At 34.8% G+C, this 15,406-nt stretch overlaps 1 protein-coding gene across 15 annotated transcripts in view; it reads right to left on the reverse strand.

Annotated features, from left to right (window-relative positions):
• KIF21A (kinesin family member 21A) overlaps positions 1-15,406 on the reverse strand; it is a 148,008-nt gene that overhangs the window by 31,392 nt on the left and 101,210 nt on the right. For 8 of the 15 annotated variants that reach the window (XM_059682566.1, XM_059682565.1, XM_059682557.1 and 5 more), the window contains exons 12-24: positions 15,348-15,386; positions 10,733-10,823; positions 10,201-10,318; positions 9,635-9,823; positions 9,018-9,217; positions 7,473-7,580; positions 3,908-3,976; positions 3,598-3,812; positions 3,294-3,447; positions 2,609-2,803; positions 2,079-2,180; positions 961-1,126; positions 448-468 (exon numbers count right to left, since the gene is read on the reverse strand). In XM_059682566.1, coding sequence (XP_059538549.1) covers positions 448-468; positions 961-1,126; positions 2,079-2,180; positions 2,609-2,803; positions 3,294-3,447; positions 3,598-3,812; positions 3,908-3,976; positions 7,473-7,580; positions 9,018-9,217; positions 9,635-9,823; positions 10,201-10,318; positions 10,733-10,823; positions 15,348-15,386 — 1,667 coding nt within the window. The remainder of the gene's footprint in view (positions 1-447; positions 469-960; positions 1,127-2,078; positions 2,181-2,608; positions 2,804-3,293; positions 3,448-3,597; positions 3,813-3,907; positions 3,977-7,472; positions 7,581-9,017; positions 9,218-9,634; positions 9,824-10,200; positions 10,319-10,732; positions 10,824-15,347; positions 15,387-15,406) is intronic. The other 7 variants (XM_059682561.1, XM_059682560.1, XM_059682569.1 and 4 more) reach the window with 3 other exon arrangements.

Here is a 15,406-nt window from a genome sequence, read left to right on the forward strand (position 1 = left end):
ACATATACTAAAGATATACACCAAAGATATATACCAAAGAAAGTTATTTATGATGTTAAAACAACAGATGTAAGTTAATAGATATATTTAAAAATTAAAAAGAAATATGTACTCCTTTTTTTTTTTTTTTTTTTTTTTGCCTTTTACAAGAAAGAGAAAAAAAAGGGCTTACAAAACGGGAGCCAAAGTTGCAGTTCAGGTAATAAAAGAAAAAAGTTCACTAAAGCATATTTCTTTAAACATTTTAAGAATTTTAAAATCAAGCGTGTATGAGAAAGACAAAAGACTTAGTATGTTTGTGGTTGTAGATACATTTCAAAAAGGATCATGCAAAAAACAGTGGTTGCCAATAAACATTTTAAAAATAAGATGTACCACAATTAGTGCACATGAACAATTAGTAATTCATGCAGCTTGTAGGGTACACAGAAAGCTAAACATACTTACCTAAAGGTACGCTATCTAGATCTGTGTAAATAATAGCAAAAAGGAAACAAAAAGCAATACTCCAATCAAAACAGATCCAATGTTAAAAACTCCCACATAAAACAAGATTATGGTACCATTTATAAGATATGTAGAATAGATGCCATAACAAAAACATTAATTTTTTAAAGGCAGTTAGATATGCAGAGTCAAGAAATGACAGTTGGTTAATATTATAAATAATTTAAATAACCAATTCAGAAACTTGGTTGATCTTGTTTATCCATGAAAACTAACTCCTTAATAAGGTTAAGTAAGCCTTTTTACCAGTAAGTTGGTAATCATTTCTTGGGATGACAATAATGAATTACATCCCCCCAAATTTATACATGCAAATTAAAGAAGGAATAACTAATACAAATGTAAGTAAATACAGCATCTATTCAGTCAAGCTATAGGGGAAAGAGTATAGTATAGCATACTCAAAGAGCAAAGCTCCCATGCAATTATTTAACTAAAATTTAGTTAGATTACCTTGTAAAGCATGGCCCAGTAAAGCATCCAGCTCAGGATTTAACTCTGCTTTCTCTTTCAACATGTGGAATAAGAGCTGGTTTTGTGTAGCACTGGTTATTTCCGTTTGCTTAAGCCGACCTTCAAGTACTTTAATTTGAGCCTCTTTCTGGGCGGCCTGAAGACCCTGTAACACCACCAAAAAGATTAATAAAATTATGTTAGGTCACACAAAACAGAATCTACCAAACAAAGATCTGAATCAAATAGCAAGTGCACATGGATTTCGACATCAAATAGACCTTACCTTGATTCATCTCCGGGCCTCCACTTACTAGCTTCGTGCCCTTGACCAGGGTACCTTATCTTCCTGATTCTCAGTTTTCTCATATGCAAAGTTATATGAACAATACCTACTTCCTAGCACTAGTGAAAATTAAGTAAGAGAACAGAACATAAAGGGTCTAGGCACAACTGCAACATGAGGGGGAAAAATGAGTCAGAAATCATTATCACCTTCAGCATTTTTTACAGGTGACAGAGTAATGCATTCCTATTCAAAGAGGATGGGAATGAAACTATATTTTTCCTTTCTAATTTTATGTTTTTGAGTTGTAAAGAATCAGTATGCAAGCAAAGTTATGACACCAAATTTGTTTGCAACCCAAGAGATTTTCTTTTCATTCTTCCTTTGCTAAAGCAAACGAGGAATTAATTATTCCCTAAGTTGTTTATCTGTTCTAATACACAAACACAATAGGTGGATTTAATCTACATATTGCTGATGCTTCATCACTCTAAAACACAGGTAAAAGGGCCTGGCTGATATAGCTCAGTGGATTGAGTGTAGACCAAGAGGTCTCGGGTTCAATTCCCAGTCAGGGCACATGCCCAGGTTTCGGGCTTGATCCCCAGTGGGGGGCGTGCAGGAGGCAGCCGATGTGTCTCTCTCATTGATGTTTCTGTCTCTCTCCTTCTCCCTTCCTCTCTGAAATCAATAAAAATATATTTTAAAAAAAATAAATAAAAGTAAAAAGAATCTTTTTCCTTAGAACAAAGGAAGGGGTCACTGGAGAAAGACATAAAAACTACAATGAATTAATCAAAACGTGGGTTTCCAATAACAGTGCTGATCTTACCTTATTGATGCCCATTGACAAGAAGTGACCTAGCAGGTACCGGGCTTCGGTGAGCGTGCAAGCGTTAATGACGGCAGTGACATCCAGGGTGTCTCCTTCTTCCTACGTCAAACCAGCAGATGATGTAACATTACTGGGAGCTAACTGCATTTAAACAGAAGGCAAAGCCCCCTGCTTCGCTGGGTTAACCACCGGGACTCCTCAGAATAGTGTAAACTATAATCCCCACACCAAAAGTACACAGTCCAGGTGAAAAGATAAGGCACAAGGTAGATTAATAAATGATATATGTCTTTTACAAGTAATAAATATTACAAAATGAGCAGAGCTATCGGGAGAGCAGCCAGGGAGTGGTATACATACAAAACCTAAGAAGCATGTTAAATAAATAAATAAATAAATAAATAAATAAATAAATAAATAAATAAATAAATAAATAAATAATTCCTTCACATAAAAATTAAAAATGCTTTTAAAAATAATAAACAATTTTTTTAGTAAGGCATTACACGTTTTTTTAAATTACAAACCTTTGCTTCTTCCATCTGCATGATGTTGGCTTGACAATCAGAAATGCTGTCATTGATGTAATCTATATTCGCAGTTAATGACTCCATCTCCTCATTGATGTTGACCACATTTTTATCTCCCTCTCCACTCTCCTTGACTATCTTTTCCCTTCTTCTGGAAAGTTTCTCTCTTCTTTTTGTGAGTTCTTCCCGTTGCTATTGAGAAAAGAGTTGGATTTTAAGAAATTATGCTCATGTAGGGCTTTATGCTAAGTGAAATAAGTGAGTCACTGAAGGGTACCACTTATGTGATGTATGTAAAAGATTCAAACTCATAGAAGCAGTAAGTACTAGTAGAATGGTGGTTGTCAGGGGCTGGGGAAGAGGGAAATGGGGAGTTGCTATTCAATGGGTATGAAGTTTCAGTTATACAGGACGAGTAAGTTCTAGAGATCTGTACAACACTCTGCTTATAGTTAACAATACTATGCTATACATATAAAACTGTGTGAAGTACAGATCTCATGTTACCTTTTCTTACCACAATTTTTTTAAAAGGATGTTCATTTATTCATACACAATGCAATCAAAGCTCACTAGGGGGAAAATCCTTAGTAAGTATTAAATTTACCCACGGAACAAACTTGAAAAACTGAAAATTCACAGCCAGCTAAGGGAGAGCATATTTGCTTGCTATTTTCCACACCTTGAGGAGTCTATTCATGTCAGCCTCCATATTGGAAATGGTCATCTTTTGCATGATGATGTCCGTGACCCTACGTTCAAGAAGCTGCCACTTCATGCGTGCCGTCTTGGAAGTAAACACCCGGCCGGTCAACCCTTTTCTCTGATATATTTTTCTATAATCATATATAAACAGACAAACATAATTACTTATGTGCTTATTGGATTGTGCCCTAGCACGTAATATGCTATTTTTCATGTAAGTCCAACGTTCAGTAATAATGCCACACAGATTATGTTAGGAGGAACAGAAGAATTGTGTTGACCTTGTTCCATTGGTTGCAGGCGTAGGTAAGGCCTGGACTCTTGCCACAGGAATTCTCATTTTCTGCTGAGCTCCTGCCCTGGACGCATCTGTTTCTACAGCAGCTACACTGGAACCTGTGTCCTGACCGGGGGTGTCAGATGAGCTCAGCTTCCGCGTGACTTTCCCAGCCACTTTATCTGACATGGGTCTTACTTGCCGACGAAGAGCTGTAACCTGAAATAGCAACAGAGACTGACTCATTCCCTTTGTCGATAGAAATACATCATTTATCTCAAAGCCAGAATGTTTCCTCCAAATGGCCAACTTGCCTCTTCAGTTTTGCGACGAAGAACCACTTCTTGGTTTCTTTTTTGGGCTTCCAGAAGTCTAAGTTGATGCTATAAAAGAATATTGAATAAGTTAAAATAGTAAACTGGGAAATACAATACTTCCTCATCCTACATTAATATATTCCCCATCCTGCTGGGAACTGTAAGAGTTCTTAGCAAAATCTGAGCTAACAACAACCTTGCATCCATTATTGTATATATAGGTATTTTATTCCAATAAACACAAATGCATATTGATATGGCTCTCTCTCTCTGAAAGGCTATCTCTGTGACATACACTTTTAGTTAACAAACACTCAAATAGTGCTTACTATATACAAGTACTTTTCTAAATGCTTCACAAATATTCTCATTTCCTTTTTGTTAGACATTTTGTTTTGCTGGCTGAGGCACACACACGAAGAAACACAGTTTAGACCAGTTTAAATAGATGTACCTTACAATATATACAGTAATTCCAAACTCTGTTTTAAATATGGGGGGAATATAAATTAATTGGATTAGCACCTTATAATAACTTTTAAAAATGTTGTTTAAAGTAAATGGACAATGAAACATGTTATTATTGCCTATCAATTTGTTTCTAGATACTCTATACCAGTGGTTGGCAAACTCATTAGTCAACAGAGCTAAATATCAACAGTACAACGATTGAAATTTCTTTTGAGAGCCAAATTTTTTAAACTTAAACTATATAGGTAGGTATATTGTTATTAACTTAATTAGGATACTCCTAAGGCTTAGGAAGAGCCACACTCAAGGGGCCAAAGAGCTGCATGTGGCTCGAGAGCCGCAGTTTGCCAACCATGGCTCTATACAATAAAGACAATTAATTATGGACTACTTTAAGCCATTTCACAGGACTATAATTTAGGGAAGAATTTTGGATTAAAAAAAACATAGATCCTAATTCTGGTTCCGTCATTTATTCAACTCTATGATCTTGGACAAAGCTTAGGAATTAAACTTGATACAAAGCATTCCTTCTAGGACTTAAATTTTGTGATATAAAAAATAACTCTTCATGTTTTGGATCCCAAATTTAAACAGGTCATTCATCTCATGCTAGGCATAGTCCTATGACATCAGATAAGAATTTTTAGAGAAAAGGATTCTATCTTACCCCAGGCATATTTTATTGACTATAATGATTGACATAGAAGCAAAGTTAATAAATCTTTTTAAAATGAATAAATTACCAAAAGTTAAAATTTACATATAGTTTGAAACTTGTTATTACATTACAATTCTTCCTATTAAAAGTCAAATTCCAAGCTCATCCATATTTTTTGCGTGGTGTACAAATGTACTTGATTCTCTAAAGGTTCTGAGATCAATGTGACAAGAAAGAATTTAGAAAGGGGGTCAATATATACACAAAGCAACAATAAAAAAGGGAGAAGATGTCTGAGTGTTAGTTTTGTATGTGATTAGCCAGCCTCACATCTTTATAATAGAACTACGGGCCCAGTGCACAAATTCGTGCACAGGTTGGGTCTGGCCAGGCTGCTCTGATGGGGACCCGCAAATGCATATTGATATGGCCGGGCCAGCAGGGTGGAGGGGCAGTGGGCAGTTGGCCGGCCAGCCCCGCCCCTGATCAGGGTGGGAGGCTGATCAGGGGTCAAGCTGGTTGGCTGCCACAGTGCGCATCATAGCCACCGGTCGTTCTAGTCATTCGACCGTTTCAGTTGCTGGGCTTTCATATACATAGATAGTATATCATTTATGATCATATGTGTCAGATAATATTCCCAAGAGTTAATTGTTCAATACTGATCTCTCTATACCTAATATGAAATGGTAATAAAGAAATAAGTAGCAAATATTGTAAGGCAAGTGTTCCTGTCCAAAAGTTTTCATGAAAAACAAAATAAATAGTCAAAAAGTGTAAACAACACAAAGGTCTGTCAGTTGAGGAATGGGTAAACAAAATGTGCTCTATCCATACAGCCATGAAAAGAAATGAACTACTAATACATGCTTACCAGGAAAGAACCTTGAAAGCATCATGCTAAATGGAAGCCAGAAACAAAAGGCTACCTATTGCATTATTCCATTTAGATGAAATGTCCTAAATAGACAAATCCATCAGGATAATAAAGTGGATCAGTAGTTATCAAGGGCCAGGGAGAGGGTAGAATGGAGAGTGACTGCTAATTGGCATAAGTTTCTTTTTGAAGTGAAAAATTTCTGGAATTAGATGGTAATGATTGTTGCACAATTTTGTGAATATATTTAAAACTTGAATTATACAGTTTAAAAGAGTGAATTTAACTCATTTTTTTTTAAAAAAAGTACCAGATAGGGAAACAAAGGAATAGGCAAAATATGAGCATGCCCTTCTACTTGATTTTAGTAATAAAATAATAGTATAAACAAGTTCTAAAATGCCCAGGAATTGAAAGTGACAAAGTATACTGATTATTAAAATCCATTAATATGTTAGAAAAAAAGAAATAAATGAAATTAAAAAAGCTATAATTATGGGAATCATCTGGCTCAAATATCTACTTTTCAACCTCATTATTCTGTCGTCTCTACCTCCTTAAATTTCCTTTTATCTCCCAAAGTAGATTTCTATTTTCTGAAATATGCTGTATGCTCAGTTTTCTCCAAGGATGATTTAGAAAATGTTAAGAGAGAGAAAAAGGACCAAAGGCTGAAACTAACCAACAATAGGGAAAAGAAGGTGATAACCTCTTGTTTTAAGGAAAAAAATTCATAAATAAAATAACTATATTGCCAAAAAATTTGGAAAGAAGAAAAACCCAATCAACTATAACTTATAACCCTAATACAATTACAGTTAGCATGTTGGTATATATCCTTCAAAATTTTCCATGATTTGAATCAGACACGCATATATGAAATGTTATTTTACACTTAATCATAGTCATTTTTCATTTTACTATGTGGTTTCCAAACCCTAATTATTAATGGATGAATAATAACCTATTAAATTAGATGAGCTATAATTTATTTATATATTCCTCCTACTGTCAGCATTTTGGTTGTTTTTAGCTTTTTCACTATTATAAATATCCTTAAAGTGAAGATGGTAACATACAGCAATTTTTTAATTTTAGAATATTTTCTTAGTCTTTGTACATGGAACAAAAATTCTTGAGTAGAAGAATATGAACATTTTTGTATATCTTAATAAAGCCTTTTCTGGTAAAACCTGGTTGTTATTCCAAGAACTTTTCTAAGAATCTGTAGGGATGAAACTATCTTTAGAACCATCCTAAAATTGTTCTCTTATATAATAGTTCCCTGATCTCCCAGAGATCACCAGCTGTTCTTTGATATTTTCTTCCATCTCATCATGTAGGAAATAAGCCTTCAATAAAATTTATAGTATTTTTCATAAACTTTAATATTAAACAACTATAATCCACATACTATATAATAAACATCAAATATAAGTAGTGTTTACTGCCCTTAGCCTGTCTTTAATAGTTATAATTATGAAAAACTTTTCTTCCATTTATTAAACAATTTTGTCCCATGCACAACATTCGTACATAAGGAAGTCACTCACATCTCTTTTACGCTGATCTTTTTTCAATTGAGCAATCTCTCTGTTTCTTCTAGACTCTGTCAATCTGGCTTTTTCTTGTTCCTCTTTCATTTGTTTCATTAGGCGAACCTAAAAAAAAATAGGAAGATATATCTATTGGAATTACCCTATCACAACATTCACTAAATAAACCACATGTGTGGAATAAATTACTGAGAATTCAGAAATTTAACATGGAAATGTGGAGTTTTGCTGCATTTCAAATGGTCAATTCTTACTTTAGTGAAGTACATTTCTATTTCTAATACATTGGTAATATGTTTATATCAAACTGCTTAGTGCTCTATGCGTTTTATATTTAGTTTCTATATGAATGAATTTTTGATACTTATTACTAGGAGCTGTGTCACCTTGAGCCAGTTACTTAACCTCTTTAGGTTTTGGTTTTCTCACATACAAAAGGGAGATAATAGTTCTGTGGCACTGAACCGTTAAGACAATTTAATGAGTTAATATCTGTGCACAGTTTATAACAGTGCCTGCCATATAATAAGCACCCAATAATTTTAGCTACTGTTGTTGTCATCAGCAAATACACAACATAATAACCTACTTCCTAAATCATTTCCACATTTGCTATTTTAAAGAAACAACATTAATTGTTATGCCAAATGTTAATAACTGATCCCACAACTAAAACAGGTAACAGATCAGGATTCAAATACTCTCTTCAGTCAAGGAAGACAGTTTGTACTTTTCTATGCATGGGAATGATAAACATCAGATTCAAGATAGTTGTTACCTCTCAGGGAAAGAACATGATCAGGAACTTAATATAAAGGAAGCTTTGTGTAAATCTGTAATGTTTAATATCTTAAACTAGGACAGTGGATATAATGTTCATTGTGTTATTATCTATGCTTTTTTGTTGTTGTTTTTTTAAAAAATATATTTTTATTGATTTTTAAAAATATACATTTGATTGATTTTTTACAGAGAGGAAGGGAGAAGGATAGAGAGTTAGAAACATCAATCAGCTGCCTCTTGTACACCTCCTACTGGGGATGTGCCCCGCAACCAAGGTACATGCCCTTGACCGGAATCGAACCTGGGACCCTTGAGTCTGCAGGCTGACGCTTTATCTGTTGGGGTCCAGCCCAGCAGGTCCAGGGGTTCCCAAAGGTGTGGACAGAGTCAGCGAAGAAGGAACGACACGGAGACAGTGTTCAGTTGATCAGCATAGCCAGGTTCTCCAGCCAGGTTCTCTATGCTTTTTTGAATGTTTGAAATATTTTATATTCTTGTCAACCTTGTGTAAGGGTTTTAAGAAGAGAAATATCCAACAAGGTCTCAGAAGCCCTGTTGACCACATGCTTTCCAGCGACTCTGAAGAAAGGCTTGGTAATGGATGACAACAGGAAACAACTTCTAATTGCCCAAAGAAGTGCATCATTTGGAAGACATAGTTAACTTTTATTGAATATGGAAAGAACCACAATCATATTTCTGTCCCAAATGACACAAGCATCTTCAACATCAGACTTTAATGCAAAAAATAATCAATACCTTTGTTTTTTTCATTTCCATCACATCCTGCTGCAATTTCTTCAATTGCTTTTCATATTGAGACTGGTTTTTAAGCAACCTTGCATGCTCTTTCTGGGCTGTCTGAAGTCTCTGCAATTCTTTATTCATAGCTTGGAGTTTCTTTTCATATTCAGATCTAACTTTTTTGGCCTTTTCTTCTGAGTAAGATTCCACTGAGCCTAAATGATCAAAGGATATCTGAATCTGTGAGTCGCAGATTTTTATCTCACGGATTTACAACTCATGACCTTAGAGAAGAACATCCTGCCAAACTCAACCAGGTGTCTTTGAATCACTTTCTCTTTTATTATCTACTCTTAACTTGTTTAACAATTATTGAAGTCTTTTGAATTTAGAAATGTTTCCAGAATAAATCAAAGACATTAAAACAATTAACCACAACGTCAGACAAAATAATTAAGTAGCCTAGACAGGTACCAAAGGGAAATAAACAAAATAAAAAATATTTAACTTATGGGAAGCATGGATATTTTATGTGGCTTCTAATATAATTTTCTTTTCTAAAGGAAGAGATGATAAAAATCCATTTTGATGACTTAGTTTGAACTTTAATTTGAATCAGATTTAATTCTTACCTAAGTTTTGAAGCACCTGGTCTCTTTCAAGCTGAGTGTCCCGAATTTTATGTTGTAACATCATTAGCTTCTCTTCATATTGCTTCTTCAGTGTCTGCAATCTTTTCTGGCTATTTTCTAGTTCATCAATCAGCTTTTGCTTGATTGCAATTTCACAAGTAATGTTTGCTAAGTCTGCTTGATAATTGGCTATTTATAAAAGAAGAAAATAAAAATGCTGGGATAGACCAATGTATCATAATTCTCTTTCAAGCAAGAGTGTGAAAACCATGATACACAGGTATCCACTTAGCAGTTATAAAAAACAGGTTCTGGATAAAACTAAAACAAATAAAAAGTGTTCACACTGATCAGGGACAACAGATATATTTGTACTAAATAAGAATGGAAATCGCACAATGACTAAACCCAATAAGGGGAGAAGCATGAGCCATAAAGGGCATACATAGGTCAACAGTCATAAAAGCTGTTTCATCAAGAATGAAGTTGAGAAAATTAAGACTTTTTTGTCATGTTTTAATCAAGTTCCCAAGTGAATTTTTGTCCTTGTACCAAGAGGCAAGTACCTTTTTCATCTGACTCAGAATCTGATTCATCAGAGCTTTCACCCCCTTCGATGTCATCCTCTTCCTCCTCCTCCTCCTCTTCCTCATCCTCATGATCACTCACTTCTTGATTTTCTTCCTAAAATGTGGTTTGTGACCACAATATGGCAAAGCAAACTGATTACCTCATTAAGAGAGACTACTGGAGTACAAAGTGCAAAAGTACAAAAATTTCACTTTTCATCAGTTCAAAAATCATTGCACCATTTTAAGGTTATTTACATAACGACTTTGTGTTAAATCAAAGAGTACTTCATTGTTCATGGTATTCTGTCTCCCCACACACAATGTTTTCACAAGGCACAAAAATGAGAGTTACCAATATTTATAGTTCATGTATCTAAAGAAAGGAGGTTCTAAAAAAAAAAAAACAGTTTAAAATGGATGCACGATAACCATCTCTCTTTTCCACATGTAATTTAGTATAGTTACTGCAGCCAAGGACAACCTAATCCAGGGACTAAAATTTACAAGTTCATTTTTCCATACTTACCATGTCTAATTCATTGTTTTCTCTTTCTGAAATACCCTTTTCTTCTTTTTTCTCCTGGTCGGTGTCTGCATTATCCTCTTTACCAGCCACACTTTTGGAAAAAGGAATAAAAGGGTATGGTATTAAAGTAGAGAGAAAAATGGTTTACTTTTTTCTTTCAGATTTTTAAAAATCATCAATTATTTGGGAAAACATACTAGAAGAATTGATCATTTTACTGACCAAAGTTATCATGTCTGATGCTTCAGAGGAAAATAGAAATTGCCATTCAACCCATAGTGCAGTGATTAATATTAATGAAGGAGAAACTTATTTTCCCGAAACACTGAGGAACAGATCATACCCTGGGAGCACGAGAACAGATGAAACAGCTAAGAATTAGTCACAGGAACAGCCACTTAACTAGAAGGTAGGCAATTTAAATTAAAAGGAAATAGAAATAAATATTTTTGTTCTCTCACCTTAACATATACAACTTTCCTCATCTAAATACAAAGATACAAAAGCTGCATATTTATCTAATACATTTAAGAATAAATTTGAAGATCCAGAATAAATCTGCTCACAGTAAATTTGTCTACACTGGCTGCACCCATCAGCGTTCAGGTCTCCTCCCATAACATAGCACGTGATGCTATTTTTCCAAGGCCATACCTACAGCACAGGTCTGTTTCTGATAATCTCCCAGATTATCACATCAAAATTGTCTGAAGGCCAGCCTGAACTCTGAGTGAACATAAAGTTTCAGCGTCTGCCACAAGATGCGCAATACAAATAGAAGCCTTCTCTTCAGTCATTGAGTACTAACTACACACTTAACTACATACTCCTGTCAGTTAATGGTTATAACTAAACTAGGTCAGCCCTGGTAGCCCTGAGAAAAAGAGAGACTCTATAGTGGGCAAAGTTTTTGCACATTTAAATCACTTCACCCTTTTAGGGGTTTAGCAATCAAAATCAATTATGCACAGACATTACACATCTGCACACTAGACTTGATTACTTAATCAAGCTAAGTAATATGAAGAAAGTGAACTTTATGTGAATCTACATGTGAAAAATTTCCTCTTGTACAACAATAACATTTTCCAAATATTAAGAAAAGAATACTCGAATAAGGCAATATTCTCCAAATAAAATATCCCCTAGCATGAGCTTAAAAACTCTATCAGAATAACTTTATAACAGTTAGCATTTCTTTCAGGTATTCTGTTATAGTAAATAGTTGCCCTAATACATGGATTTATTTTCAGAGTCTAGATTAAAATTTTAATCTTATTTAGATTTTGTTATTATCATTAAACTCTAATTTCTAACTCTAAATCCCAATTCTCACTGATATTTTTGTACTCAGACAAGAGAAATTATAAATACTTTTCCTTTGTATGCATTTTTCAGAGTTCTTAATTTGCTTATTTATGGATTATCTCTTTAATTTCTCTCTTCTCCACTAGACTGTAAGCCTCGTGAGGGCAGGGATCATGTATGTTTGGCTCAGTATTATATTCCCAGTGCCTAGAGGATATACATAATAAATGTGCAGTAAGTGTTAAATACATTAATCCTATGACTGTGCATGAACACCTCCATTTTGCACCTCTGCCTAAGGGTCACGCACACTATTTTAGAGTGCAACTGCAAGATGCATAGAGATGCACGGAAGACAGATGTCTAGAATGAGAAGAAACGAGCAGTAGCCATGTCAATAAAACAATCTTAACTGGAAAGGAACCAAGTAAATTATAACAGGGTCCCATGAATGTTGTTAAATCCATTTTGTGAGAGGGAAAGTGAAATATACCGAATGCCTGTCTTGCATCTCTTCTACTATATACACTGAGTGGCCAGATTATTATGACCACCCCCTCAGTACTTCGTTGGGCCACTTTTTGCCTTCAGTGTGGCAATTCTTCTTGGCATTGACTCCACGAGATGTTGAAAGGTGATGCGAGGAATCTGACATCATGCCTGATGAATAGCACTGTCCAGTTTTGTGAGATTTGATGGTTGTGGAACCAGCTGCCTGATGGCTCTTTTAACTTCGTCCCACAAATGCTCAATTGGATTGAGATCTGGTGATTGTGGGGGCCACCTAAGCAAGGTAAAGTCTCCCTCATGTTCTTGAAACCACTCCTGCACAATACGAGCACCATGGCATGGCGCATTGGAAGAAGCCATCTCCATTGGGATACGCCATCAACATGATCGGATGAACTTGATCAGCAACGATACTTAGGTATGTTGTGCTATTCAGACATTTATAATGATCTGGCCCTCTAGCAACTTCAGCACGAAATTATAGCTAACTTGCCTAGCAAATGTCAGGTGGTCATAATAATCTGGCCACTCAGTGTATAGTAGGACCACCATGCAGTTCAAGCTGAAAATCTGGAAAAAAACTCATCCAGTCATTCCATTCAAAGGTCAGTACCATAACACTGTTGTGTTATACTTGAGAGAGAGGACTAAAGTTAAGGGCTAGAAAAGGAGAATGTGTTACAAAAGATATTTCCCATCAGCATTCCCCTTTCTCTCACCTATGCAGTCTCCTTTCCTCACCTACAACGGTTGCAGCCTATGTTATTATTGTTATTGTTGGTTCCTTCATTACTTCAAATTCTAACCCAAATTATCTTTTCCTCAGGTATAGCCATAAAACCACTTTATTCCAAACTCTTGACCCAACACACCCTCTCCCTTCCTCCACTATCCAGTTGAACAAATGTTACTTTTTACTTAGTATAAAGTTAACTCATATTATTCGCTGATTGTGCCAATTCTGATGCAGAAAAATCCGTTGTAACTTTACATTATTAATTTACCCTTATAAATCGTTTAAGGATTAAACTTTCAAAGTACAAGTTGATGCTCTATAATTATTGTACTTCAAATATTCCAGTTTTCCTCAATAAACTGGGCAAATTGTACGTAAAATAACTATCTCAACAGCAACGAAAGATATTTAAGTCTCCATTTTACACAGAATCAGAATCTTGGAGCTACTAGTAGAAGGAACACAAGTGCTCATGTGGTTGAACCCCTTTAACATTTGGCAACCAGTGTCAACATTTTTATTGACAACCAAAGAAGGAATTGTGGCCTGGGTAAACTAGTCCACTCAAGGAGACCAGAACCAGGTGCTGAGTCTCCAGGCCAGTATTCTAGATCCTGCACTCGAGGTTCAGTCCACAGTTGGGGAAGCATCAGCATCATCCAGGAGCCTTTAGAAATGCAGAATCTCAGCTCCACCTCAGTCCTCAGAACCAGAACCTTCATTTCATCACACTCCCCAGATGTATGCATGTGCATGTTCGAGAAGGTCTGTCCTAGAGCATCAAACTGCTCTGCTTTTGCTCTCCTCTTTGGATGATATAAAAGTTGGAAGCAAACACTCCGCTAAGTACATTTAAAGGGCTTAAATATTTTCAGGTGGGAAAATGCTTCCATGCACTACTTGAACTATGCAACTTATTTTCAAAAATAGAAGAAATTTGACATTGTTAAGCCCTTAGTGTAATTCCAATGGTAAACATAATGTCCTAGATATATATACTAATCAGGTAAGTTCTAGTGTGACTCATTTTAGAATACTTTAAATAAGTTACAAAATTATAGAATAGAATTACAGAAACGTTAGAATACTGTATAATGTGTAGGATATAATGGTGAGACATAAATTACCAAATAATTTCAAGGAATTATAATTTTTAAGCTCTCATGTTTAAAGTAAGATATTCGTTCATCTCATTATTGCATAGCAAATGTTCTCAAAAGGCTTAAGAGATGACATTTTAGAGTGGTGCTTCTAAAATACGTAAATATTATTAAAACCAGTTTATTTTCTTAATCATTTTTACTGTATAGTCTGAAGATTTGTTTAGAAAAATCTATGAAGAGAAATTCTTCTAAGAAGTAAAAAACTACTTGACCTTGGTTTAAATAACCATAATTCTGAATGAGCTAAAATGCAAGTGTTTATTACATAGAGAAATGCACTTCTAAATGTTGCTCAAATTCCAAATGGAAAAAACCCCAGAGATTTCTTGTCTTTGATGCTCACTTCAAATACATTTTGAACATTTTAAAACATGTTTTCTTAATTCAACCTTAAAACTGTTTTGTAAATCTTATCTGTTGTAAGGCCACCGTTTCCTTTTGCTTTGTTGACATTTTAATATATTTTCAACAAAGATTATACCAAATAAGGAAGAGATCCCACCCATGATTTAGCATGGGCTGCAACAAAATGACAATTCCCACCCAAATAATAATTCCCAGTCTGCTCACAAGTTTCTGAAAAGATACATTCTGAAAGCCAAATGAGATTTGAGGATCATTTCTTAACCTAAAAAAGTAAGTCTGCTTCATAATTATGATAGTTTATTCTGAAATCACATGAAATTGCCTGAATTTTAATTGATGTAAATACTTAAAAAGTATTTTCAAAAATATATGTGGTATTTTTAATTTTACAAAATCAACATCATTTTTAGAAGCACCAAGCTAATCTAGTCTGAAACAATTTATAATTCTATAACACATTTCCTTTTGAACAGCAACTAAGAATTTAAATGACATTTTAATTTAAAAAAAAAAACCTGGGAAATATTCCAACCTTCTTTCTTCTCGATTGCTTTCCTCAAGTTTCTGTAGCCTTCAAAACCACGAGGCACA

This window comes from Myotis daubentonii, chromosome 2 (genome assembly GCF_963259705.1).
Source record: "Myotis daubentonii chromosome 2, mMyoDau2.1, whole genome shotgun sequence".
NCBI classification, from domain to species: Eukaryota; Metazoa; Chordata; class Mammalia; order Chiroptera; family Vespertilionidae; genus Myotis; species Myotis daubentonii.